The sequence below is a fragment of the Theobroma cacao genome, chromosome 10 (assembly GCF_000208745.1).
Source record: "Theobroma cacao cultivar B97-61/B2 chromosome 10, Criollo_cocoa_genome_V2, whole genome shotgun sequence".
Lineage (NCBI taxonomy): Eukaryota > Viridiplantae > Streptophyta > Magnoliopsida > Malvales > Malvaceae > Theobroma > Theobroma cacao.
In genome coordinates this window covers 4,173,766-4,200,927 of record NC_030859.1, presented here as the reverse complement: position 1 = coordinate 4,200,927, position 27,162 = coordinate 4,173,766, and the positions used below count along the sequence as shown (strand labels likewise).

Here is a 27,162-nt window from a genome sequence, read left to right as displayed (position 1 = left end):
AGCTTCTGCCTAGATCTACTACCAACAAAATCTGCAAGTTATGTCCAACTCTTTTAAATTTGTGGCTCCAAACAAAGTTTAAGCTTAATCCTGGTGGAATTAATAAAAGCCGATTACATTATTTTATCCTTTTACGAGAAACCAAATGTTTGGACTTTCTGTGTTGCAAATTTGATTGAAAATATTTTGCAGAAACAAATCATATGACATGATTGGTTATGGAGAACTTCACTGGTCTGGGATCCAAGAATCTCAGCAACAACAATTATACTGCTGTGAGTAAAATCCTGATAGAAAATCTGGGCAGCCATAGACACTAACAACAATAAAACCAGTGCAGCCAGAATGTCTCTTTCCAGTCAGTGAGGGGTAAAAGTAAATAATGACGACTAAAATGAAAAGAATCAAAGATAAACGAGCACTTCAACTGAAAAAATAGCTATAGAAGCACCTTTAGCTAGCAATGCATTCATAAACATGAACAAATTTCAGAAACCAGACCAAGAAATTATGGCCCGACTTATACATATGGGTCCTCGAATATTCTCCTACCTGAACCCCATTTGGTTCACCATTTCAAAAATTTGAAGGATGAACTATTTGTTTTTAAAAATGACATCAAATATATTCTCACCAAATCATAAAAATATGAAAGAGAACAAAAATCTGAAACAAGAATAATATCCTGCACCAGATACAAGGGTACAGGAGCAAAAAATGCAGATTTCCACAGTTGCGCTTATGACTCTGCCATATGATTAACTCTCACAACTACCAGAAAACAAGTGCGGGAGCCAAGAGGTGCGAGTCTTTTTAACTGAAGTTGGGCTTTTCAGGATATGTGCAACCTGACCTTTGGATGATAACATTTGCCGCATAGCAACCAGCTCTTATGCATTCTTCAATGGGCTTCTCTTGGACTAGCTGTGACAAAAATCCACCAACAAATGCATCCCCTGCCACAAAAGGAAAAGCAGCATTGATAAAAATTAGTGGCATTAAATTAAGCCAATGAGCATTTTCTACCACAAATTTCATTTTAACCATGATCATGATCATGAAAAAAGCTATAAGAGTAGTATGTTTTTCCTTGATTTCATTATTCTAATGCTCATTGAGCTCTGGTCAACCTGATGATAACTAATAACAGAAGCAATAGAAACTTCTACAGTCACTGACTATATTATACCATCTTCTGAGAGCTTAGAATATTAAACTTATTATAGTCCAGATATTTTGTTGTATCATTTTGAACCCATCTAGAAAGGGAGGAGCAGGTTGATAGGCAGAGATGAATAACTCTGTGGATCAGTGATGACGGGAAAGCCAAATGGTATAAGGAAAAGATGGGATGTGTTATAAACATTTTCCTACCGTCGAAAATGCTTACTGAACATAGGCCACATTAACATTGTATCATACTGCTATCAGCAAATTTTAAACACCAAAAAGAACCATCTCTAATATGATAACCATGTAATTTGTGTCCTTAGTCTCCTTTCTTCATTCAGGGATGGGGCTAGGGTTTTGTAAATTCAACACAGCAACCAAGAAAAGTCACAAAAACTTGATTGACCTTCAAGTTTTGACAATCCGAAAGTCTATTCATGCAAACAATCTAACATATACTATATAATTAAATATCAAAAGGGTTCAAAATAGCAAAATACTGAATTACAGAATCAGTTTATATTTCCCATAAATTGATCCCTTAATATAATATCTTTGTTTGCCAAAAGTCCAATACTCAATAACTAGGAATCTCATATGCTTAACCAAATGCATCCATGTGCAAAGCAGTTATGCTCAAATCTTCAAAATTAGGATGCATATTAAAACACTTTGAAAGTAAGAATACATCTTCTAGACAATATATATCCCACAATTCACTTGGAAAAGCTAAGAGAGAAACATACCTGCTCCATTGGTATCAACCAACTTCTCTTTTGGTAATAAGACAACAGGGAATAATTTCACTATTCCATCCTCAGCAACCACAACAGGATCTGCCCCCTGGGTGATAACAGTAATTCTCTTGTGTGTTCCCGATGCCTTAGGCCATTGAGATATCTTTAGAGCAATCTCCTCAACATTATCAGTCTGGTTATCAAAGACAAAATAAGAAAAGACAATCTGTGAGCAAAAATAAAGTGCAATACTCTTACTAAACAAAATAATCAAAATAATCAATAAGTGATAGTTACCTCCCAGCCATGAACCTTTGAGAATGTTCTAGCTTCAGTCTCATTACCAAAGACATAATCCATGTACCTGCATCCAAAAGGCCCATCATCGCCTGTTCCAATGTAATTCATAATTTCATATGAAGAAAGAAGGATCACAAAACCTACGGAAGAGCTTTCTCCTGCACATCCCTAAAGAACTCACAGATGAATGGAGCAGAAAGGTTCATCATGAAAACCTGCAAATTTAAAGGTGGTGATTGGAATTAATTGACAAGAAAGAATAGCAATTGCAATAAAAAATAAATAGTCTTGAAGCTAATGAAAATAATTGCGAGTTAAATCCATTAGTTTTACCTTGTTCTTTGCAGCAGCATGTTCAGCAACAAGTTGGATGGATTCAGGGGATACGGTAAGGAAAAACCCAGCAATGTAGAAATATTTTGCCTTCTCAACTGTTCATATAGGGAATTTTATAAAGGTGAGCTGGTAAAATCTCATAGCCAACAAAGAGAAATAGAGCTGGAAACTGAAGCAACAAGAAAGTGTTTGAAAGAGTAGTAGTACCTAGTGCCCAATTTTCTGGCCTCTTCAAATGCTCTGATTTGTAACAATTTGCAGCTGATAAGTTGGCAACAAGTGATCTGCCACAACAAAAATTGCAAAAATTTTTCAGCACAGGAACTTTTAGAATCGGATGATTATGTATATTTATTGATCCCTACATACATTACGTAGGTATGTGGGTAGATTGCTACATATAGAGATACACAAACCAATAAAAGATATAAACTTTGCACATGGCCTTTGGTCCCCAACAATAAATGCACATGTTGAGATTTATGTCCAGGCATAGAAATAAAACCTAATAAATATACAAAATTTCTCAGGAAGTGCAACAAACAACAATTTCACAAATCCCAATACTAGGATAGGCATAACATGCATGCATGAATTTTCCCACATTTCTGACATCCGTAACACAGATCTGCAAGAAGATAGACCTTGATGGACATACTTGTGAATTACTTTTGCCTAAAATAATCTGAGGAGCAAGAAAAAGACCACTAGATTTGCAAGATTTTAGATTCAATAAACCAAAGACAAAAGAAAGGATCAATTGTCATGTGGGGTAATAGGAAAATAAAGCAAATTGATGGGATGCTTGTGTTTCTACACACACACACCCTGAGCAAAGAAGACAGGTAACTGAAAAAAATCTCCAACCAAACAGCTGGACTATGCAGTTGGAATATTCCAGGCACAAGCAGGAGTTTAACAGGCAGTTGGAGCAACTAACCTCTCACCACCAACAACACAGACAGCACATGTCCCTGTTGGTGCTGTCTCGTCCTCATAGTAGTGCACCTGATCAAACATAATTAAATCTCAAAGCGAGCACAATAAGCTTAAAAGTGGGAAGCAATGATGCATAGAAACTTACATTAACACCAGCGAGCTTTGAGTTTTTCTTCATTTCCTCTCCAAACTTGTCCTTACCAATGCAACCCATGTAACTAGTTGCACCAGGGATCTGAAGCATCCACTGGAAGGGACACAACATTGAAAGAGATTAAAGCAAATGAATTCACAAGTAATGTTAATCTAACTAAAATTAAAATCTCTTGACATAGCAAACCTGGGCAACTCTGATAGAATTTTGAGTAGCACCTACAGTAACACAAGATTGTAAAACTCATTAGTTGATAGAAAGCAATCACCATTAAATTTAAAGATATGCATTGTCATCTATCTGCCAGCTTATTGTTTGAGAAGACATTAGAAACACCAAATCAAACAAATTCCCAGCTTACCTCCAGCAATATACTCCACATCATACTTGTTGGCCATCTCCTCATACCTTAAAAAACCCATCCACATAAAATAAGTTTATCGTGACTCAATAAGTATTTCACATATTAGCAATTAACACCCTCAGCCATCTACCTATTAAAATATACATCCCAGGCAAGGTTCACTCGGTAGAACGTCAAACACAGAGAACCAATATGCATATGAAGGCAGATGGATCTTCTCTATACATACACACATCGACACACACGCACGCATGAACAGCAGCTTTTATTTCTAAAATGAATGCTAAATATAGACCATAGATGGCCATGGTATCACTGAGAAAAGAAGATTACATTGGCAAGTGCTTGTCCTCCGCAAGAATAGCGTTGTTCAACTTGATGTCATACCTGTTCCACCAACCAAGCATTTCGAATGTCAACCAAAATATCCATGAAAAACAAACAGTAGTTATGTACAAACAAGGAAATGTTAAGAAAATAAAATCAGCAACTGCAAAATCTATCATTCTTAAAAGCCAACACAAAACCTTGTTTTGAAGTGAAAAGTACCATCTTTTTTGCTATCCATAACCCTACAACCTCAATCCAAGATTCACCATTTCCCTCATTTTTCACAGCAACCAAAACAAAACAATCCAAAAACTAGCAAAACAAAGAAACCAAAAGCGAAACCCGGCACTACAGATCTGTCCTTGGCAACAAACTATCCAATAAAAACATCACAGATCTAACAAAACTAAGAAAGACCCACCAAGACACAACAGCTCCAAAATCAAAAAATGATTAACAATGTCATATCCTTTATTGTTTCTTTTACCATTTTCTCAGTAGCAAAACAGAAACATAAAAGCTCTATTGGGATTTTAAGTAAAATGGGGTTACTTACTTGTTTAAGAAGTCTTCATCAACAACAGCAGAGATGTCAAGAAGTGGGTTTCCCATGCCCAAAAGAATACCTTCGTAAGCCATTGAAAAAAGCGTTTCAGAGAGACACAAGAACGAAAAGAAGAGTGTAGGCAGTTTGAAGGAAGTGATATCTCAGTTCACAAAACAACATAGGTTTGTTAACTTTGGTTACAACTTATATATAGACACAGTGACGTGTGCTATGAAGCTCTTGTAATTGGGGTTGGTTGGGTTTTTTTTATTTAATTTAATTTTGAATTTTTTAATATTTATATTATATATAATTATGAATGTTAAAAAACTTTATAATCATCAAAATGGTTATATCTGTATATTATATATGTAAATTGTAATTTAAAATATTGTTTCTTATTAATAATAATAAAATTGATCTAATTTATAAATATGTAAAAATCTTAATTAAGTCAAATAATTTTATTAAAATTTATATTGTATAATAAATATTAATAAAGTTTGTCCAATTTGTAAATAAGATTTCTATTTAAATTGAATAACTTTCATTAAAAAATATTTTTCTAATTCTAACAGTATCAAATAATTTATAAATTGATATTATAAAATTTCAATTATATATAACTAAAATATTAAGTTCTTAATATATATAATTTTCTTTCAATTATAGTTATCTTTTATTTATAGATAACTAAGTTTACATTTTAAAAATATTTTTATTTTATATCATTATTATTTAAAAATAAATAATAAACAAGCATTTAGGTGCAAGGCACTGGTGTTTGTGTGTGTTTGTGTATATATGTATGCCTTTGATGATTTGTTTGTGTATTATTTAATAGAAAAATTTTTTCTCATAAATCTCATTGTTTATTTATTTTAGAGAGTTTTAATATTAGAATTTAAAATACTTGAATATGAATCAATCTCATTTAATATAAAAATTTATATTTTATAATTGTAAATTCTCTATTTAAGAAAAATATTTAAATTTTTATAAAGATATGTTAATACTTTTTTTTTCATTCCTTTTATAAATATATGTTAAATCTTTACCAATATATACATCATAATTTTTATAAACAATGATTTCTAATTTATCGACAATATATACATCGTATGCTTCTTTGGAGATGATAAAATGTATATCAATATATATTCAATACAAATTTAAATTTATGTTATACATACATATTATATATATATATATAATATTGTTGATAGAAAATAATGGGTGAAATGTCAATGCAGGCACCAACCAAGGTCCAAGCCTTCATTATCAGTGTTCTAGGTGGGTTTGAACTTTCAAGTGCAAGTTTAGAGTTTGGTTTTTGTTAGGTTTGAGCTAAAGAGTTTTGTTTTGGAATAATCATATAGTTTTTATGAACCCACAACTTTCAATATTCTTTATTTATGTTGTCATTTTTTTTTTAATTTAACATGACAAATTATTATTTTCTTATACCATGTGAAGGCTTTATGGCCCAAGAAACAACTATGCAAATTTTACATACATTTAATTTTAAATTTTTTTATTATTATTATATATAAATTTGATACATACATTTAAGTATTATATGTAGTAATTATTTTTATAATTACTTTTTAATTATTTTTCATGAAAAATTTTAAATTCATCGTCACTAAATCATGAAAAATGAAAATTCACAAACTCAATTCCGACTTTGCTAGCTGTAAGCGGAAAATGATGGGGCTGAGGTTGAGGGTTTGATGCGGTAGGTGTGATTTGATATGTTGGTTAAAATCTATTGTCACAAAGTCAAAGGATTTCATGATTTCAAGGTAGGACCGGCAACACTACGCAAGAAGACTTCCCGAGAGGTTAGCAACCGCTTGGGGGTCATTTCATACAATAATGCCCGTTGACCCAATATAAAGTAATAGTAAAAAATAGGTATAATATTTAATTTTTTTAATTATTTTAAACTTTTAAATAATTTTTTTTTATTTTGTTCATTCAAATTTTTATATTTTTTATTTTAAGAAAAATAAATAATTATAACTATTAGTTTACCAATTATTATTAATCTAAATAATATTTATCATTTTATGTTATGTGACATGATAAAATACCATAATGAATTATAACGTGACATGTTAATTTAATATAATAACATGAATAAGTGATATTTTCATCTTTTATCTCAATGTCAAGTGAATATAAAAAAATGATAACTAACGTTTTGACTAATAATAATTAATTTACTATTAATCTAAAGGCTTATTTCATCTATAATGAAAACACATTGCATGATTGAACACAATAAAAAAATAAAAATTTATTTAAATTTTTTTAATAGCTTAAGAATTTTTTCAAATATTATATCTAAAAAATACAATTGGTCCTTTATATTTATATGCACTTGTTAAGTTTTTTTTCATCTAATGTATTATTCACACAAAATTAAAAATAGATAATACATTAATTATACTGCTTAGAGGGTATTTTATAATTAATAAGTAGTTTGTTGTGAAATGGCTCTCAGTTACTTCTTAAATATAAACAAATGAGAGAGAGAGAGAGAGTATTTTAATGAATGTGTAAAAAACACTTGTTATCTACATTACATTTGGCGTAATGAAGTTCTTGATACAAAAGAAACATTTAATAAAAGTAATAAAAAAACCAATAGCTTGAAAAGAAAACAACAGACGTTTGTTCTTGACAATTTCCACACGAACACGAGTTACCCTCTTATGAGCACAAATAAAAGAACTTATAAAACAGTGTGACATTGTTGTAGTTGAGACATTGGTAAACACCTTAGCTTAGCATATGGGCAAAGGGGCACCATTCCACTCCTTCAAGCACTCCAGCAATGGATCAATCAACTTCCCGGCACACATTGCTGAGAAGACCTTGTCACATTCTTCTCCTGGAGAGATTACCTTCTCGCCGGTTAACAAACTAGTCCCCAGAACTTCTCTCACAAACTTGTACAATGGATAGGACCTGCATTCCTCGATCCTGTTAGGAATGGCTGCATTTCCATTTTCGAATTCGATTCTAGCACCTTCAACTTCTTTGGGCAAAAGGGTTTTTAGTTCTTCTTCAAAGGCTCCAATCTTTTGGAAAATTGAAGTGGTTGAATTCTTCTCTCTGTCACCATTCATCAAGGCATGGTCTACCAGTACTTGTCTCAGCTTCTGCATTAATGGGTAAGTTGCACTGCAAGGATCATCAACGTAAGCATACAGGTATTCGCGATCGACAACTCTGAGCAGGTCCTTTTCGCAGAATCTTGATGGATGAAGTTCACCATTGGATCCCATGGTTAGGACTCTCTTGGCCACTTGACTAACTGTGTTCTTCACAGTGTTCTTCAAGTTCTCTTCCAAATGCCTCAAGTCAATGGCTTGGCATAGAGCGATCAAGAAAGTTGAAGACATGAGCTTCAATATGTCAACAGCTTCAGCTGTTTTTCTTGCTGAGATCAAGCCTAATGAGTTCACATCCTGGTTGTGTTGCTCAGCACTTTGGACATGATTGGTGACAGGGTTGCCAAGGAATTGAAGTTCTGAGCAGTAAGAAGCCATTGCAATTTCTGCTCCCTTAAAACCATAATCCAAACTTGGATTGCGGCTTGCAGACAGATTTGAAGGCAAACCATTGTTGTAGTAGTCATTAACAAGCTCAGAAAATTGAGCAAACATGAGTTTGCCAATTGCAGCGATGGCTAGACGAGTGTTATCCATGGAGACACCAATTGGGGTACCTTGGAAATTCCCTCCATGTAAAGCCTTATCTCTTGATACATCAATCAATGGATTGTCATTCACGGAGTTGATCTCTCTTTCAATCATTTTGGTTGCGGCCCTGATCACTTCAATCTGAGGGCCAAGCCATTGAGGGGAAGTTCTAAGAGCATATCTGTCTTGTTTGGGTTTCTGAAGAGGATCCATTTCATGCAATTTTTGGGCTGCCTTAATGTAAGAGCTACCATCCAAAATGTGTTCCATGATGGCTGCAGCTTCAATTTGGCCTGGATGATGCTTCAGCTTGTGAGTCAAGTGGTCAGTAAATTCTGGCTTCCCTTGCATAACTTCAGCAAAAATTGCTGATAAAACTTCTGAGAGGACTGCTTGAACATTGGCCTCAAATAGGACCAAGGAAGCTAAGCCAGACCCAACAGCCGTCCCATTCACTAGAGCAAGACCTTCTTTGGGTTGCAACTCAAAAAATCCACCATTGATCCCAGCTCGGCTAAAGGCTTCCGTGGGGTTCAAGGCCTCACCCTTGGGCCCAACAGCCTTGGAATTAGGCCTGCCAGTCAAAAGCCCTGCAATATAGGATAGTGGCACCAGGTCACCAGATGCAGTAATTGTTCCCCTGAGTGGCAGACATGGGGTGATGTTCACATTGAGTAGCTTCGTTATCGCTTCTAGGATCTCAAATCTAATGCCAGAATATCCTTGCAAAAGAGTGTTGATCCTCACAAGCATAGCCGCCCTTGTCGCGGTGTGAGGCAACGTATGGCACGACTCAGTACCTTGGCCGAAAACCCCCGCATTCAAGAACCTGTTGCAACAACTTGTTTTTAGTCACATTTAACAACATAACAAGTTAAGAACTTATGGACAAAATCTGGGCAGCTCTGATAGCAAGCTGGAAATCAATGTGCTGGATTTAACCCCAAAAAGAAATTCAACGTCCAGCTCATTTCTTAAGCAGGTTAGCCATTTTGACAGGATCCAAGTCCAGTCAAGAAATGAAAGAGAAAATGATGGTAAAGTTAAAATATTAACCTTTGTTGTAATTAACAAATATTATGCTTAATAGGTCCAAAAGGTACAAGTTTTATTATTGATTATTGACTTAGAAAAAGTACCAGAGTGTTCCGAGGAAGACCTTGACCCAGCTAGTACCAATACTCGCATTTATCAACAAGAATTTTACCATGTCTATTGTCTCATTAATTATTTACCAGGTAAGACTTTTATCTTTTTTCTATATACCAATATTTATTTCAAGAAATAAATTGACAGCAAATATTAAATTCTTATTTTTCTTTCTGGCAAAATATCTTTCCAAGTTTGACCTGGCAAAATGGAAATGTTGAATATTGGAAAATTTCTATTTTTCTATTGTTTTCTTAAACTTTACTTCTTCCACCAAACTAATTTAAATATCGTTTTCCTTCTTTTCCTTGTCATTTGTTAATCCATAAAAAATATCTCACTTCTTTCAGTTTGCCCCACCACATGAAGACTGAAGAAAACAGGCTTAATTTATTAAAAACCAAAGAAAATAAGAATGAAATAAAAATTAAAGTAGTCATGTTAATACTATTTCTTACATTTGAAGGAGTATTAGTTGGATTTTATAATATGATTAGAACAAAGATATATAAGTCAAGGCTTCTTCAAGTATGATTCCATTTTAATAATCGAGAAGTCCACAATCTAATCAACTTCATAATATTTTATTAATCCTAGGAGCCCCCATGTAAACTTGGAACAAAAATTAGTAATAAAGAAAATAAATAAAAATATGAAAGACTTAGCCTAGTCCTATTATTTATTTCATTTAGTTGAGAAGTTTTAAATCAGAAACAAATTTAAATGTCCACAGCTTTGATGACCTACAAATTTATGCCCCTTCCTAAAGTCACATGGTCCTATGTTGAGGACAACCTTAAAAAATAAGTTACATGAAAACGATTCATTATCCATAAAACAGTAGGATTTATTCATATTTCCTTTTCCAAGACAATATTTTGTATTAAAAATTAAAACAAAAATAAAGATTGAAAAAAGGGTGTGGACAGGTAAAAAAGAAAACCAAAGAGAAATTAAATGTTTGTCTTTTTCACCTAATTATTGCTATGGCAGATAGCTGAGAAACCACCTACCAGTGGTGGAAAGGGTGTTGGCCTAATTATAACAAATTTAAAGGCTCATTATTAATTACTTTATTTATATGGGAAAAAAAATAAATATCAAAATATTACATGACTTAGCTATGTCGTAAAAAAAAAATAATCCAAGTTAAGTTACCTTATGAGTTCCTTTTGGAGGGCAGCTCCTTGCTTGGTCCTCCTATGAGAGGTTGCACCAAAGCCAGTGGTCACCCCGTAACTATCAGTGCCTCTATTCATCCCTTCCATGACCCAGTCACTGCTAGCCTTAACAGCCGGCCTGGCCGCCTCCGAAAGCTCCACCTTGACTCCTGCATCCCTGTTCGCTATGGCTGCCACTTGAGCTATGGTTAAGGTTTCGCCACCCAGACGTACCACCGGCTTACGGAACTCCTCGACCATACGCTTCACTTCATCAAGATGGCTACCTTTCAAGGACTCAGCTGATGCACCCCAGTTCAATGGGTCAGTGATGCAGAATCCTGGTGAACCGTTGCCATTGCATTGAGGCAGCACTTCCATTGGGTCCATACTTTTGGCTGTCTCGTAGGTGACTGTCCTGGTTGGTGGCCTAAAAATGGGCTAAAGAGGTGACAACAACAGTGAATATTTCAGGCAGACAAGAGTTATTGCCTTATTATTGGCCTTGGGGCACTACCAAAGGAAAACAAAAAGATTACAAAGGTATGAATGATGAGGAAGGAAATTTTCAGGCTTAGTGAAAAACTTCCTGAGTTCGTTGAACAGCATTTTGAGGCTTTAAATAGAGAAACGGATGGGTGTAGACATTGAGTGTTGTGGGTAGGCCGACGGGTTAGTTGAAAACTGAACGTGGCCGTCAGATCTTCATGAGTTTTGACGGTTTGGATGATAACACGTGTCAACCATTGATTGGTTCAAAGAAAGGGCGGTTTTTACTTGTCAAAAAACACATAAGACAAGGAAATTGAAAGGGTAGGGGGGTTGGTGAACGCTGGAGGGGAGACACGAAAGCCACAACGTCACCCCCAATTTGTCGACTCAATAAAATTACAAATTTGTCCAATTTGTGACGCTTAATGTTTTAATTTTGTGAAGACAAGGGTAAATTTTGTAAAGTCAAATGGGAACATATTCCCCTGTCATAACTCTTTGATATCTCTCACATAATATATCTTTGGAAGAAAATAAAAGATTAATATTAAAATTTTATATTGTTTTGAGATCTTATTAATTTTTTATTTTTTTTCAAATAATATCTCAAGTCAAGATTTAATCACTTAACCATGTATACAAACTATAAATAGTTAGTACATTAAATATTAATCCTATATGTATTAAATTTTAAATATTAAATTAATTTTTTACTTTAAGAAATACAGTACACATTGCAATCTTTTTTCTTTTTTTTTTTAAAATTGATATCTAACTATGAGAAAAATCTATAAATATATTAATTTGGTTATAAATCGGTTTCTATACGTAATCATTAGATAAAATTGGAATAAAGTCCTAAAATTAGCCTACCACATAATTTTACTTACCAAAACCTAACTGACTAGCATTGATCATTTATAGGGAAATTACCAAAAAAACAAACCTATGGTATACAACCAAATAAATATCTTAGAGGCCTAATTATGGTAGGGGTGGGGGTTACATGTTTAACTTCCCTAAATAACCAAATTAATGAACAAATAGATGCCATTATGAAGAAATTTTTAGTAATTAAAACTCACGATTTAATAAAACATAATTAAAGAATCAGGATTAAAGGTTTTGCCGACAAGTTGTCTTAAAGAGCATTAATTAAGTTCATTTTTCTCTATCCTTTTCTCTCTTTGCTTAAATTCATTGAGTGGTGTCATACAATAAAAATATTCTTAAATTTAATTTCTGTTTTTTTTACTTAATATGAGAATTAAGAAAATAAATAAATAAATTGATTTAATTTTTAAATATTAAAATTAAAAAATTAAAATATATCTTTAAAGATTTTATGCTTAATGTCTAGCTTAGGATCTCAATTAGTTACTCTCAATTAAAACTATGAGCCTTTTAACAGTAGGGTTAATTAAGTAATTATTAGCATTTCAGGTAGAGGTTTTAATTAATTATATACTAATTCTTTTTTATTTATTGGTTTAAAAGTTGTTGCTTGGTTAGATTATTTTTCATTCATCTAACTTATGAAACCTCTATAATAAGCCAACTTCAAAATTGGATAAACTTCTACAAATTTATTCTTTTTTTTATGTCCTTTTAAAATTGGTTAGGTTAATTCTGTGTCTATGTTTGTTTCTCAAATATCAACCAGAAAGTTACTTTCTATAATTACTTTTTGCATGGAAATGACTAGGTCTCTCATCAAAAGAAACAAAAAAAAGTAAAAAACAGAGGAAAAACATGGGGTCATATTTTTCAATGTATAAAGGGTTTACATCTCATTGGCAGCAGGCAATTTCTTAAACATCTTGCTTGCTTCCCATTTGGTAGTTAAGAATTTTTTCACCCATTTAATTATTATCCACTTATATTTAGTGGAAGATCTACCAACCCCATTTCAATTTAAGTAATTGCTTTACAGTTGGTAGAAGTGTTGTCAACAAGTCCAATTGTCTCCACCCACCTTTCTCAAATCTTTTGGTCTTTGCTCATTGAGTTCTCAAAGTTTAATATTTTAAAAAATATTTCTTTTTTTCTACAAGCTTATCTGTTGTGTACTTCTAACTTTTTTTTTTGGAAAGATATGTACTTCTAAATTATTTACTCTTATAAATAGCATATTGTCCTAGTCATGGTCTTAGCACAAAATTTTCTTTATTTGATGTATAAAGATCAACTTATAAATTAATTTCGTTATCGGGACAACTATTCTATGATAGTCATATTTTATTGAAGAAAAAGGTTTCGAATTTTGATTTTTGTTTTCTGAACTTTAATCTTAAATTGGCTATAATTGTAGAAATAAATAAAAACTTAGTTTATAATATTTTTTTTTCTATTTAGGTTTATTATTGATCAACCAAAGTAGATTTGAGAATAAAATCGAAAAGGATACATGTCCTGCCCATTTGAGATTAGATCCTTTAATTTTCCTAAAATAAATTTGTTGTTGTTGAAGAGTTTTTTTCTGCTGAGAAAAGCATGGTTTGGTGGCCACGAGTGTCAAATAATTTTGCATTATCCAAAGAAAAATCAAAAGAGAAAAGGGAAAATTAAAAAGAAAAAAGAAGTCAAAGAAGGATGATGCTTCAATGATATATTAAAAAAAAAAAAAAACCAAAGATTAGGGGTTGTCAAGCTTGCAAGTCATGGTCATCACCAACCACCGCTCATTTTCTCCCCTAAAGGGGTAGGTGAAACCAATGAGAAATTGCTTGAGATCTTGTGGACGTGTGCAAAATCTCATCCCATAAAGGCCATTTGATCTTAAGTCAATCAAGTATGGCTAAAATAATAAATAAAAAGGAGTAGAAAAATCAATTTAAAAATGAATTGATCTAGTTTTGGTTGGGCATTGCTTGTAAAGGAATAATTACCATTATAAAATATTGAAACATCCTAATATATTTCATTTCTTTTGATGATCCAAATTATTTATAACATATATATATATATGTATATATATATAGTCTTAGGTGACTATACAAATTGAAGAAAAAGATTGACTAATGCTATACAAAGTAAAATTAAAGCTAATAATATGGAATGAAATTATGGAATTTTTTTATTTTCTTATTTCTCTCTTTACTTTTTTTTTTTTGAAAAATTTTCTCTCTTTACTTTTTTCTTTTTTTTAAATGCTTTATAGGTAAAAGAAACCTTTAGACACAATATTTTTATTTAATTTAGCAAATTTTTCAATGCTTTTGGTTATTCATATATAATTGATTAGAAAATGAATTTTTTTTGTTAAATGTGAATATATTTATATGTAATTCGAAAAAATCGAATTATCGGCCTATTTCTCATGAGAGAGATGAGGTGAAGGGGGGTTGAACCAAAGCAACCCAACAACCAAAAAAAATATTTAAAAAGAGAAGGATCTTAGAAACAGGAGATCTAGATCACAATTTTGAAGCATATAAAATCATTTTTATTTATTTATATGTATTATTATTATTATCACTATTATTTTCTTTTGATATTTTTTGTGTGGAGGACTGACTGTTTTCACCAACCCACTTTATAACAAATCTCATGCAAACTGCAAGCGACTCTAAACAAGAAATGGATTACGCCAACTAGTCTTCTCTATATTTTATTCGGATTATTTTATTTTTAAGAATAAATTACGTTAGATTTAAGCGACTAGCCGATCAGATTAATCATAAATTACTTATAAGCCTTATCTCCAGTGTTAGATCTAAACCCTCATCATTTTGCTCTTGTACTATATGAATATATCATTGTCATTATCTACTCAAGTGTCCATGTGTGTATATATACTTAAAATCATTTGTAAACTATGAATCTCATGGTTTTTTCGGTACAATGAATCTTAATTACCTCTATCACAAACAATAACATGCACGTCAATACAAAAACAAAAAAGAATTGTATCTAAAAAAGGAAAACACTTAATTGACACTATAAAAAATCCTGCTTATTCGACGAAAAAAAAAATCTTGATTAGAGTCCGACGTATTTTCTTAAAAAGTTTTATATTTGAAGAGTGAAAAGTGAGCTCTATATGAAACCAGAGAGCTACCTCCCTTTATGTAACTCGAAATTTAATAATTTTAACAAATTTAGAATAATATATAGTAGCTATATAAATCTATCATACCATTAGAAAAAGAAAATCCTCTTGGCCATTGTTTTGCATGGTAATCTTTTATGGATTAGCACATTGGTATCACATGGGACTTATTTTGATAAACTTTTTATAGCATTTTCTTTTACTTTTTTTTCCCCTTGATAAGGGAAGAAGTCGAAATTTTATATAATAACTAAAATAAACAAATCCAACCATGTTCAAATGAACCGACGTATATACTGTTCCCTACAAAAATAAATAAATAAATTGTCTTTATGCAGATTCTTAAGCTTTTTTTCAAAGCACACGTGATAGTTGTGCCATTACCCTACCGCCACTTGAGATAACGTGTCAAACATAAAATTATTTAGAATTTGTCGTGTCTATCTTTTTTTCTTTGTTGTGCCGAAAAATATGACATCGATTGATAAAATTTTGATAGAATTAAGTAAACAAATAGGGTTCAAAATATGGAGAAAAAATTAAATGAAATAATATAGAAAATAAACCCTTTGTATAACAATTTATCAGCTCTTAATATGCATTAGTTTTGTTTAAGCTCTTGCCCTCCACTTGAATTTTCGTTGCAAGTGGTAGATCTATGTTCAAATGATGAGCCAACCTGCATAAAAAAACCTTTTGTTTTATAAATCAAAGAACAAAAGATTTTCAATTTGTCTTATGCAATTAATATCTAATCAATGCGATTTTATTTTTTGTCCTTCACATGTGATATGCTTCTGCCACTACCAAAATATAGAAGCAGAATACGAGATTTGTCGTGTCCAAATCCTTTTGGTGCACCAACAGGCCAAAACGTGGCATTAATTAAGAAAAATCGTACTATAAGAAGCATGTGTGTTATTATTTAACCAAAGTTTTCTTCTTTCCTAATTTCCTCTTTCTAATTAATAAATTATATACAGATTTGATTCTTTCATGTTGAATTGGCTTAGCCAGCTGTCGTCCAAGAATGAGGCTATTGGGAAAACAAAAGGCAACAAGTAGGCAATTTGAGGGGCATTTGATACCAGAATTCAGAAGCAAATTAAGACACCTAGATGATTGCCAGTGTGAAGTCAAGAAAAGCCGATGGGAAACAGACAATCATTTATATTTTGATTGAATTAATTATTTTATTACCTACCAGGTGATAAGTGATAAATTCTGCCTTATAATTGTTTCTCACCATTCTTTCTGAATTTGTATAACAGGCTTCTGCATATGCCAAAATCAGATCCATAATTCACCATGTTATATATAGGGTTTCATTTTATTGGTATTTACATAAGAAATACTTATGAGATAGCATCAAGCTACAAGATCAGTGCGTAATCATAGTGACATTTTGATTGTTCTTTGTAAATTGTGATCCAAACTGATCTTTTCTTTTCATTTCAATTTTTCCCCCCATTAATGCTCTTTTAACTTGAATTGTTTATTTACTTATGCTTCATATATCTATTCAAAGATTTTGATGATTTGACATTTAATAAAAAATATACCACATATTTTTTTTGGTATACCAATCATTCAAGGGAAATTTCAAAAAAGAAAAAGGAGTTAAAGGGTCACTTTAGCTTAATTTAAGAGTAAAAGAGCGGGATGAAATTTAAGTACAATGACATTTATTTATATTCGAATTGTAGTACTTTCCTCTTATTGAAATGGAGGTTTCACTTCACTTCACATTTCAATCATGCTAAAATGAGTTTGTTGCTTCTTTTGTTTTTTTTGTCACTAATTATTTCCACCTACTTTAATCATAATTTGTCAGAAATATATAAATATTTGAGCACCGCAAGCAGATCAAGGAATATATATAATTTCACTGGCAAGACATCCTGCTCACCTTGAACTGTCGTTCATTTAATTGCTCACGTTGGAGGGTATGAATACAAAGTCAGGACCACCACGTTTTTGTTCAGCTTTGTTGGAGAAATATTGTTTCTTTAAAATCAATTCACCGATTGTTTGTCCCATATCAATAAAGCAAATAAGCACACCTTTGCACATTGGGAGTTGTAACTATATATTTTATATAGATAATATTTATCTGTATACAGGCATAGAGGAATCTGTTTACACATTATGCGTTTCCATTTCCAACTGTTGGATTTCATTATCTATTCACTTCAATCATGCACACTAAATTTCAAATTAATAAAAATGTCCAATTATTTATTCCATAAAATAAAATTTCGATTGTTGTATACAGACAATAATGTCGATCAATACGATAGAGATATCAAATAAACTTAAGGTTTTACATGCATAACAAGTATGAGCATATATATACACCACACACATTTGTTATTAGGGATAGATCGAACGTGATGATGAAGATAACGGTCGTCACCTCTTGATTTTAATTATTTTATTATTATATGTATAAAATTTAAGATATATAATTTTGTGAACTTTAATTAAAATCATGCAACTTGTTTTAGAATAATAACAAATCATCTTTTAATTTTTAATTTTTTCATTATTATATGATTTTGTATAACTATTCTTTAACAATTTCTCATATAAAATCTTGGATTCGTTACTGCTTGTTATACATTTGCTATAGAGAGGTGCATGATTGTACATTTGAAAGTGAAAAGATAGAAAGAATGATAGTGTCTATAAATAAATAATTATAGAACAAATTTTAAAAACAAATATTTCAATGTCTTGCATTTAGAGTATTTGCATTGCTGCATTTTTGGACGTTTTATTATTTCTATTCGCTGTATTCACGTGGGCAGTACTACAATGTTCAAAAATTTCGGTCTGAAATAATTTGATACTTTTAATAGGGCCTATAACTTTTTCAAATTCAAAGGTTCTTTTATACTTCTGTCAAGTCATTTTGGACTTGAAAATTGCAGGACCAGCTAGGCATTTCCTATCCATAAAATCTGCAATTAATTATGAATGGACATTATATATGTATAGGTGGTAATGCTATGTATTTTAATACTATATTATTCATTAATTGATTTCATGATAATGAAGCTCATCGTGCATTAGAATAAGTGATCAGAGGGGAACCTGAGAGAACAACTGGGGTAATGATTTTCAGGATTATATGGTTGAATATGATCTGATTTCCTTTTTTCCATTTGTTTTATGATGATCGTTCTGTCTCATGAAAACATGAGCAAGGTCACTTTCATTAATTGAAATACTCATTATTATCATTCATGGGATGACTTCCATTATGATCTATAACTACTATTTTCTACATTAATTAAGATGGTTGAAATCTTACATTTGGTTTTAATTATATTTTCTTTGTTTTACGTACATATAAGATTTAATTCGGCTTTAGATCACATGATGATAGAGTCTCCTAAATTTTTCATTCTATTCCAAGATTCAAATTCAAAATTTTTAAATTAAAATCTTCAATTTTAATCCTCACTAATTATCTTTGAAAACATTCAAATCTCGATGGCACTTACGATAAATTTAACTCAATTCATGAGTTCAACAGAAGTAATCCACCCTCACTTGGTCATAGCCCAAAATATTAAATTTTGAGTAGTTTTTCACATGATATCAACGATATTTTAATCTAGTACACGAAAGTCTGAATTCTAAATTCATTCTTGCAATCAAACTTTGGCATACGAAATATATTTATGTTTAGTTCACATTTACAAATTAAGTAATTTAATTTGGTGATGTTAAAAAAAATAAAACATTTTCTTGAAGTGATTTAAATAGAAGGATATATAATTAGTTAGGTAAATCTAACTATTGGATTTATAAAAAAAAATAGGGTATAATATCTTCATTTTCTAAGTTTTAATCGAAATTTTCAACGGGTTTATTAGTTTTTAAAATGAATATTTCACCTTAAAAAAATTTTTCGCTGGACAAATAAGTTCAGTCGTTAGTCAGGTGTTAGTGTTTCCATTAGTTTGATAACGTGATAATATTGAAAGAATAATTTTACATTTTATTAATTTAAAAAATTATTATTATATAATTTTTATTAATTTTTATTAATTTTAAAAAAATACAAGGAATGGAGCACCAGATCTAGTGCTCTCCAAGAGAGGGGAGCATCGATCTGTGCTCCTTAAAAATTTTTTTTTTTCAAAAAAATTTATATAATAATATTTTTAAATTAATAATAAAAAAAATATTTTAATCATTTCATATTTTCTACTAACGATATTTACACTTTTGGAGTGAACTATTCATTTCGAAAAGTAATGGATCCGCATGGAATTATAACTAAAAATTAAGAGGTAAGTGTATTTTATCCAAAAAATATTATAAAATTATATTGAATGATTTTAATGATAGCCAAATGATTGATAGATTTTCAAGGAACTCATTTAAAAATTAGACATATGTTGTAAAATATAATTTTGAAAGAGAATATTAGAGAAAAGTAGTAAGAATATAAGAAGATCTTCTATTTCATTTCTTATTCCAGTATATCTACCATCAACTACAATATCTTTATTTATAAGTACACATAGATGGAGGAAAAATTAATTTACATAAATAGAGGAGATGAGCTTAGTAGATGGGAATGTACATACATTGAATGAAACCAAAAGATAGGGATATACCAACATAAATACGTAAATTGGATATGAGGAGATATATTGGATGTTATGAAATACAATGGATATTCACATATATTCATAATACTCCCCTTGAATGTCCATGGTACTGCCTCATTAAAAACCTTAAGCCGAAAAAACCTAGTGGAATACAAATCGATCAGAAGGAAAAAATAGTACAACGCATAGTCCATAATTGCTTCCCTTCAATTGAGCCATGTTGCCACTTCTGAATTGCCTCATTAAAAACCTTAAGCCAGAAAAATCTAGTGGGACAAAAATCGATCAAAAGGAAAAACGAGTACAATACATAGTCCATAATTGCTCTTCCTCAATTGAGCCATATTGCTCTTCCTCAATTGAGCCATATTGCCACTTCCAGGGTCTACCATTTCTGGATCATTTGATACTTTGCCACTCTAGGGGCTAATCAATCTTGCATCTAGTTAACTCACTACATTCCAATGCTACATACTAATTTCTCAAATGTTGACGTTGGCAATGATTTTGTAAAAGGATCTGCAAGATTATTGGTGGAACAATTCTGTTTAATGTCAACTTGTCGACTTTCTTAAAGTTCATGAGTGTAGAAAAATTTCGACGAGATATACTTCATCCTGTCACCTTTAATATATCTTCCCCTGACTTGTGCAATACAAATAGTATTATCTTCATAAATTATAGAGGGAGAAATTGTAACCGGTGTTAAACAACAAAAATTATGAATATGTATTATAACATATCTCAACCAAACACATTTTCTTCTAGCTTCATATAGAGCGATAATCTTGAAGTGGTTGAAGGATGTAGCTACTAGCGTTTGCTTAGTAGAGCACCAAGAAATGGTTATGCCATAATAGCAAAATATATAACCGGTTTGAGAGTAAGTCTTGTGCAAATTAGATTTATATCCTACATCAACTTATCCAACTAAACTAGAGTTAGTGGAATCCTTAAAATAATATAATCCCAAATCTATGGTTTCTCAGAGATAACGGAAGATATGTTTTATTCCATTTTAATGTCTCCAGGTTGGCTCAGAATTAAAACATGCTAATAAATTTATTGCAAAAGCGATATTTGGTTTCGTGCATTGTGCCAAGTACATCAAAGTCCCAATTGCATTGAGATATGATACTTTAGGACCAAGTATCTCCTCATTAGGCTCTGTAGGACAAAACGAGTCTTTTTGGGGATTAAGAGACCTTACAACCATGGGGGTGCCCGATGGATAAGCCTTCTTTATGTTAAAAAGTCTAAGCAATCCCTTAATGTATGTTGACTGATGGATAAGTATTCCATTTTGCTTTATGCTCAAGCTCTATACCAAGACAAAATTTAGTTTTATCCAAATCTTTAACTTCAAACTCCCTTTTCAAATATTAAGTAGTTTTAGATAACTTTTTTGGAGTTCCAATGAAATTCATATTATCAACATAAACTGTTATCATAGCAAATTTGGTTTTTGATTTTTTAATAAACACGCATTGGTAGATAGGATCATTGTTGTACCATTCCTTAATTAGGTACTCGGTTAAATGTTGATACCACATGCAGCTGAATTGCTTTAACCCGTACAAAGATCTTTACAACTTTGTTAAGAATAAGTTGCAAGGAGTGCATGCTTCAGGCATCTTGAATCCTTCGAGAATTTCATATAAATATTGGAGTCTAATGAATCATATAGTTGTGCTTTCACAACGTCCATAAGACACATTTTCAGTTTTTTAGAAACTGCTAAGTTAATAAGGAAATGAAAGGTAATCATATCCGTCATAGGTGAATACGTCTCATCATAATCAATCTCAGGTCTCGTAGAGAAGCCTTGGGCAACGAGTTGAGCTTTATACCTCACAACCTCATTTTTTTGTTCATTTCGTTTCTAAACAAAGACCCATTTATATCCAACGGGGTTTACATTGTCAAGGGTTCTAACTACAAGCTCGAAAACCTCTCGTTTAACTAGGGAAGCCAATTCAACTTGTACTGCTTCCTCCTCATTAAGCCAATCTTGTCTTTGACAATATTTGATAATAAATCGCGATTCATAATCATCATTTATAATCTCATGAGCAATTAAGAGTGCAAAAACATCATAGATGATTATCTCATTATGATCCCAAATCACATTACAATATGTAATGGAAATCTTAGTATTTCTGGGGTCAATTGTCCTTTCATGGGTTTGTGCCTTTCAAGGGCAATAAGGTCTTTTGGAGCAAGCTCAACACTAAACTCTTCTGGAATGGTTTCTTAATTCTTCCCTTTCGTTTTCGAGGAACAGTGTTTTTTGATCTTATCAGCCTTCTACGCTTCAAACGTGAGCCATTTTGATCTATTTTAGCCTATTTTTTAGGAACAACAATCCTAGTTGGAGCATTCACAACTAGAATATAAGATTTTGTAACCTTAGCAGCATCATTAAATGCGTTAAAAAGTCTATTGGCAATAGCTTGTCAATGAATTGTATATTGCACCTTTTTTTCACATTCAAGAGTTCTTGGGTCTAAATGGGATAGATTTTTCTCATTCTAGGAAAAAATCTCAACTGGTTTCTACTTCTCAACCATGGAAGCCTTAGGTATCTCAATCGGTGGAAACACTATTTCATTGAAATAACAATCTGTAAATCTAGCAGTAAAAAGATCACTCGTCATTGGTTCCAAGAACCTAATAATGGATGGTAAGTCACACCTAACGCAAATGCCCAAACAGTGTTGGGGGCCCATTTTAGTCTTTTTTGACGGTGCTACAGGCACCTCCACAATGCAACCAAATGTGCATAAATGTGCAATGTCTAGTTCATAGCCTAAAACCAATTGCATGGGAGACTATAGGACATTAGTTGTGGGGCACAATCTAATTAGTGCTGTCGCATGTAAAACATCATGACCCCACGCTAAATAGTTGAGTATTGTCCTTAAAAATAGAATACGAGTGATAATTTGGATGCATTTGATCAAGGATTCTGCTAATTTGTTATGAGTATAAACATGTGGAATATGGTACTTAACCTCGATTCCTAATGAAGCACAATACGCATCAAAGCTTTTTAATGTAAATTCACCAGTATTATCCATCTTTATGCTCTTGATTGGATAATTAGGGAAATGTGCCCGAACCTTTATAACCTACGTAAATAAATGTGCAAAGGTGACATTACGCTTAGATAACAGGCAAACATGAGATCATCTGCAAGATGTGTCCACTAGTACCATGAAATATCATAACAGCCCACTTGCCAGTTATATTATTCCACAAATATCACCTTGGATTCTTTGCAAGAATGAAGGAGATTTAAGATTCACCTTTGTCATAGAAGGATTAGTAATGAGCTTTCCTTGTGAACAAGTTTCACAGGTATAATCTTTGGACAACAAAACCTTTTTATCCTTTAAAGGGTGTCTTCTAGTATTTTGGATTATCCTATGCATAATTGTAACTCCTAGGTGACTTGGCCAATCATGCCAAAGTCTAAACTCGTTGGGATTTATCAGTTTCCAAGACATGATAACGTAAGATTCAACAGCTCTAATAGTGACACTAAATAAAAGTATAAAGGCTGAATAATTGATTAATTATTCTTAGTCAAAATATTATTTGTCTTGTTATGTGGGATCGAAAGGTCAATTAGGAGGTTTAATAATGATGCGGCGAGAGGATTTCTTTATTGTGGAGGAACAAATATTGAATAGGAATTATAGTTTAGTCACCGAAAGGTGCGTGGGTTGTTTTGAAGGTGTGGCTTTCTAAATAGAGTACTTTTCATAAATAAGCCTGAGGCATAAGGTGTTTTTAAGAATGATCCTCCATATAATTTTATTTGTTTTTAGCCAAGAGAAAAAAATTGAACAAAATTATCTTTAATGAAACTGACCCATTCGCTAGGCTTCGCGCCTCAACCTGAAACCTATTAACGGGTCAAGTTGTTTAGGTTTGCGCCTCAAACTGACTCATATTTTTTGAGTTTTTCTCACCAGACTATTTATCTCTAGAGTATTCCTTACCAGAAAGAAAAACGTTTAAGCATTTTGAGCATTTTGGAGTAGTTTTTGATATACGAATAAAACTTGTGAGTGTTTTGAGCATTTTTAAGCATTTTAAAGTGATTTTTTATATATAAAGAAAAACTTTCGAACATTTTGAGCATTCATATTTTGTTAATTATGTTGTTAAATGGAATATGGTGTATCATTTGAAGTTGTTAATCTTGTTAAATAGAATTCAGTAGTTTTGGTGATTTTTAGAAATTATGTTACTAGTTTTTAGGCATTGCATGGACTGACTTTGGATATTACGTGACTGACTTTGGGCATTACTTGACTGATTTTTGATAAGGTATTGCGTGACTAGTTTCTGATAAGGCATTGGTGACTGATTTTGGGCATTGCATGACTAGTTTTTGTTAAGGCATTACGTGAGTAGTTGGTAGGCATTGCATGACTTTGGGCATTGCATGACTAATTTTTGATAAGGCATTACGCACTAGTTTCTGATAAGGCATTGCGTGACTAGTTTTTGATAAGGCATTGCGTGGCTAGTTTCTGATAAGGCATTGCATGACTAGTTGATAAGCATTGCGTGACTTGTTAGTAAGGCATTACGTGACTTGTTAGTAAGACATTACGTGACTAGTTAGTAAGGCATTGCTTAAAAATCAGTCACGTAATGTATAGAAATTAAGTCACGTAATGCCTAAAACCAATCACATAATGACTAAAAACTAGTCACATGATGATTAAGTCACATAATACCTAAAAATCTGTAAACTCAATTTTGGGTTCTATGAATAAACCAATAAACTTAATAACCTAAAACACTTTTTTTTTTTTTGCTAAGCCATAAAATTGTGCATTTCATAAAAGATAGGTTACAAAACTTCATTACCCTCAAGCAAGAGAAAATATATTCCTATCGGGAGGTCTTGCTCACTCCCCTTATACAAAAACAAAATATACCCACTTTACAAAATATTTTCTGAACAATTTCAATTCAAAATCTCATAAAAAAAATCAAAATCCCTAGCAAACATACTTAACAATCATCGCAATCCTAGACACAATAAAATCGTGAACCACCATAAAACCCATCAAACATGCTTTAGCTGTTCTTTCTCCCTGAGCAAAATCGCTACCTGTAAAGAGCAAAATCGTTGTTCATCGCCCTTAAGAACCCCAAGATCCACCATCCAAAAAAATAAAACAAAATAAGAAAGAGTTTGATGTCATATCTGCGAATTGGATGGCAAGATAGACATATTTGAGCAGAGAGAGAAATCGAGATTTAATTTTGAAATTTTTATCTGGATAGCGGGAGAGAGAAAACTGAAACCATTTTAATTTGTCTGAAATTGTTTAAAGGGTATTATTGTCAAGTCATATCAAAAATTAACAAAAATAGTTAAAAGTATAAAAAATGATATTTTTAAATTGAGCTTATGAGAAAGGTTATTTCTCACAATTTTTTCTTATGAATATTTATACTCTCAATGATGAGGCACAAAGAGTTGAGTTTTGGGCAAACTTATTACATGAATTATAATGTAGAGATGTATGGTGGTGTGTAGGTGGAGATTTTGACTTTTGCCAAGAATAAGGAGGAAAATATAGAAAAGTCTGATGTCACGATATGGATAATGACTTTTGGTAATTTTATCCAAAATACTGCTTTGATTGATTTTCTAATGTCGGGATAAAAATTTACGTGGTGTAATGGAAGAGAAGAAGCTACATTTTATAGGTTAGGCAGTTCGTACTTAATGCTGATTGGTTGACTTGTTATGCTGATATAGAAGGGTGCAAATCCACGTGAACAAGCTGAATTAGTGTCGGATCTGTACAAGATGAATTACTTTTGGGTTGGACCACTTACTAAAATAGCATTTGGAAGTAGGAGAATTCCATGCGGATAAACTCTTCCGATGGTAGGGTTTGAGCAGGACTCTTTCACTGGAAACGTGAGAGGGAAGTGTTCTTCAATTGTGGGATTTTATGGAAATGTAGAGTTTAGTATTTATTAGGTGTTAGATATAAAATGACTTGGTATGAACTGAAGAGTTTTGGTTATGAGGAGAATATGGCACCTAAGTCATTTTTTCTAAGAACAATGTGTACATACAGGTCTGGTTACGTGGATATTGTGGCACCTGGGACAGTTTTTCAGACAAACATCACATGCTCTCGGACGGCATTATCGTGATTGGAAAGAAGTTGAGATATCTAGAAATCCCCAACTCTAGGTACCTTGCTATTGGAGTTTTTTATTTGTATTTCTATAAATATTCATAAAAATCTAAATTTTTTTTAGGTTTTTGGCAATAATAATGACTAAACCTTTTCAAAGGGACCTTTTTTCCATTTTTTCAAATCATACATACATATATATATATATACATACATATATATATATATATATATATATATATATATATATATCAAATCATATATATAAATATATATTTGACTTTTATAAGCTTTTCAGAAAAATAGAGCAATACACGGCCAAAATCAGAACTCAGAATTCGTGATCAAACATTGGCCTAGGCACAACACTTCTAGGTTAAGGGCAGCAATTGCAATCTCTCAAGCTTATATACACACACACAAAGCTAATTTCAAATTAATGCCCCCACTCACAGTGACAAGCATTATTACTTCAACAGCAACTAATCAAGCTTTCCTTTCTCACCAACCAGCCTCCAAGCTCGGCAGTGCATGCTTTAAACTTCAATTTCCCTCCCCTTGTACAGAACATACAAGCTTATTTCTCAGCTGCCACGTAAATTCCAGAACACAGCCTAGCTTAGCTTCAACTACTCAACATTACAAGCCTAAATTCCTAATTCCAAGTTCACATTACATATTAATCTTTACCTCATTAGTTAAACGGAACCAATCCAAACTTCACAAAATTTCCGGCAGCTCAAGGGAAAAACATTAAGCTGAAACAACAATCAAACCTCATTTATAGACCGATTGAATAATGATTTAAGCTGGTGGAAGGCTTAGTCTTACTTCAAATGCTGAATCAACCCAATTTAAACTCCAGAATTCCAGCGGAACACAGCTAAGATGAAGCACACAAACAGAATTT

The 27,162-nt window shown here is 32.1% G+C and overlaps 2 protein-coding genes across 2 annotated transcripts; both read right to left on the bottom strand.

Moving 5' to 3' along the window:
- On the bottom strand, positions 443-5,067 carry LOC18586420 (adenosine kinase 2). Its single transcript, XM_007009812.2, has 12 exons — positions 4,887-5,067; positions 4,334-4,387; positions 3,998-4,044; positions 3,823-3,854; positions 3,628-3,729; positions 3,484-3,551; positions 2,751-2,827; positions 2,541-2,638; positions 2,352-2,422; positions 2,205-2,271; positions 1,917-2,100; positions 443-956 (listed from the first exon to the last, which is right to left on the bottom strand). Exons 1-12 carry the CDS (start codon positions 4,967-4,969, stop codon positions 814-816), a joined length of 1,026 nt encoding a protein of 341 aa, XP_007009874.2. The 5' UTR covers positions 4,970-5,067; the 3' UTR covers positions 443-813.
- On the bottom strand, positions 7,414-11,505 carry LOC18586419 (phenylalanine ammonia-lyase G4). The gene is made up of 2 exons (XM_018129306.1): positions 10,898-11,505; positions 7,414-9,419 (listed from the first exon to the last, which is right to left on the bottom strand). The coding sequence occupies exons 1-2, from the start codon at positions 11,287-11,289 to the stop codon at positions 7,670-7,672; spliced, it is 2,142 nt and encodes a 713-aa protein (XP_017984795.1). The 5' UTR covers positions 11,290-11,505; the 3' UTR covers positions 7,414-7,669.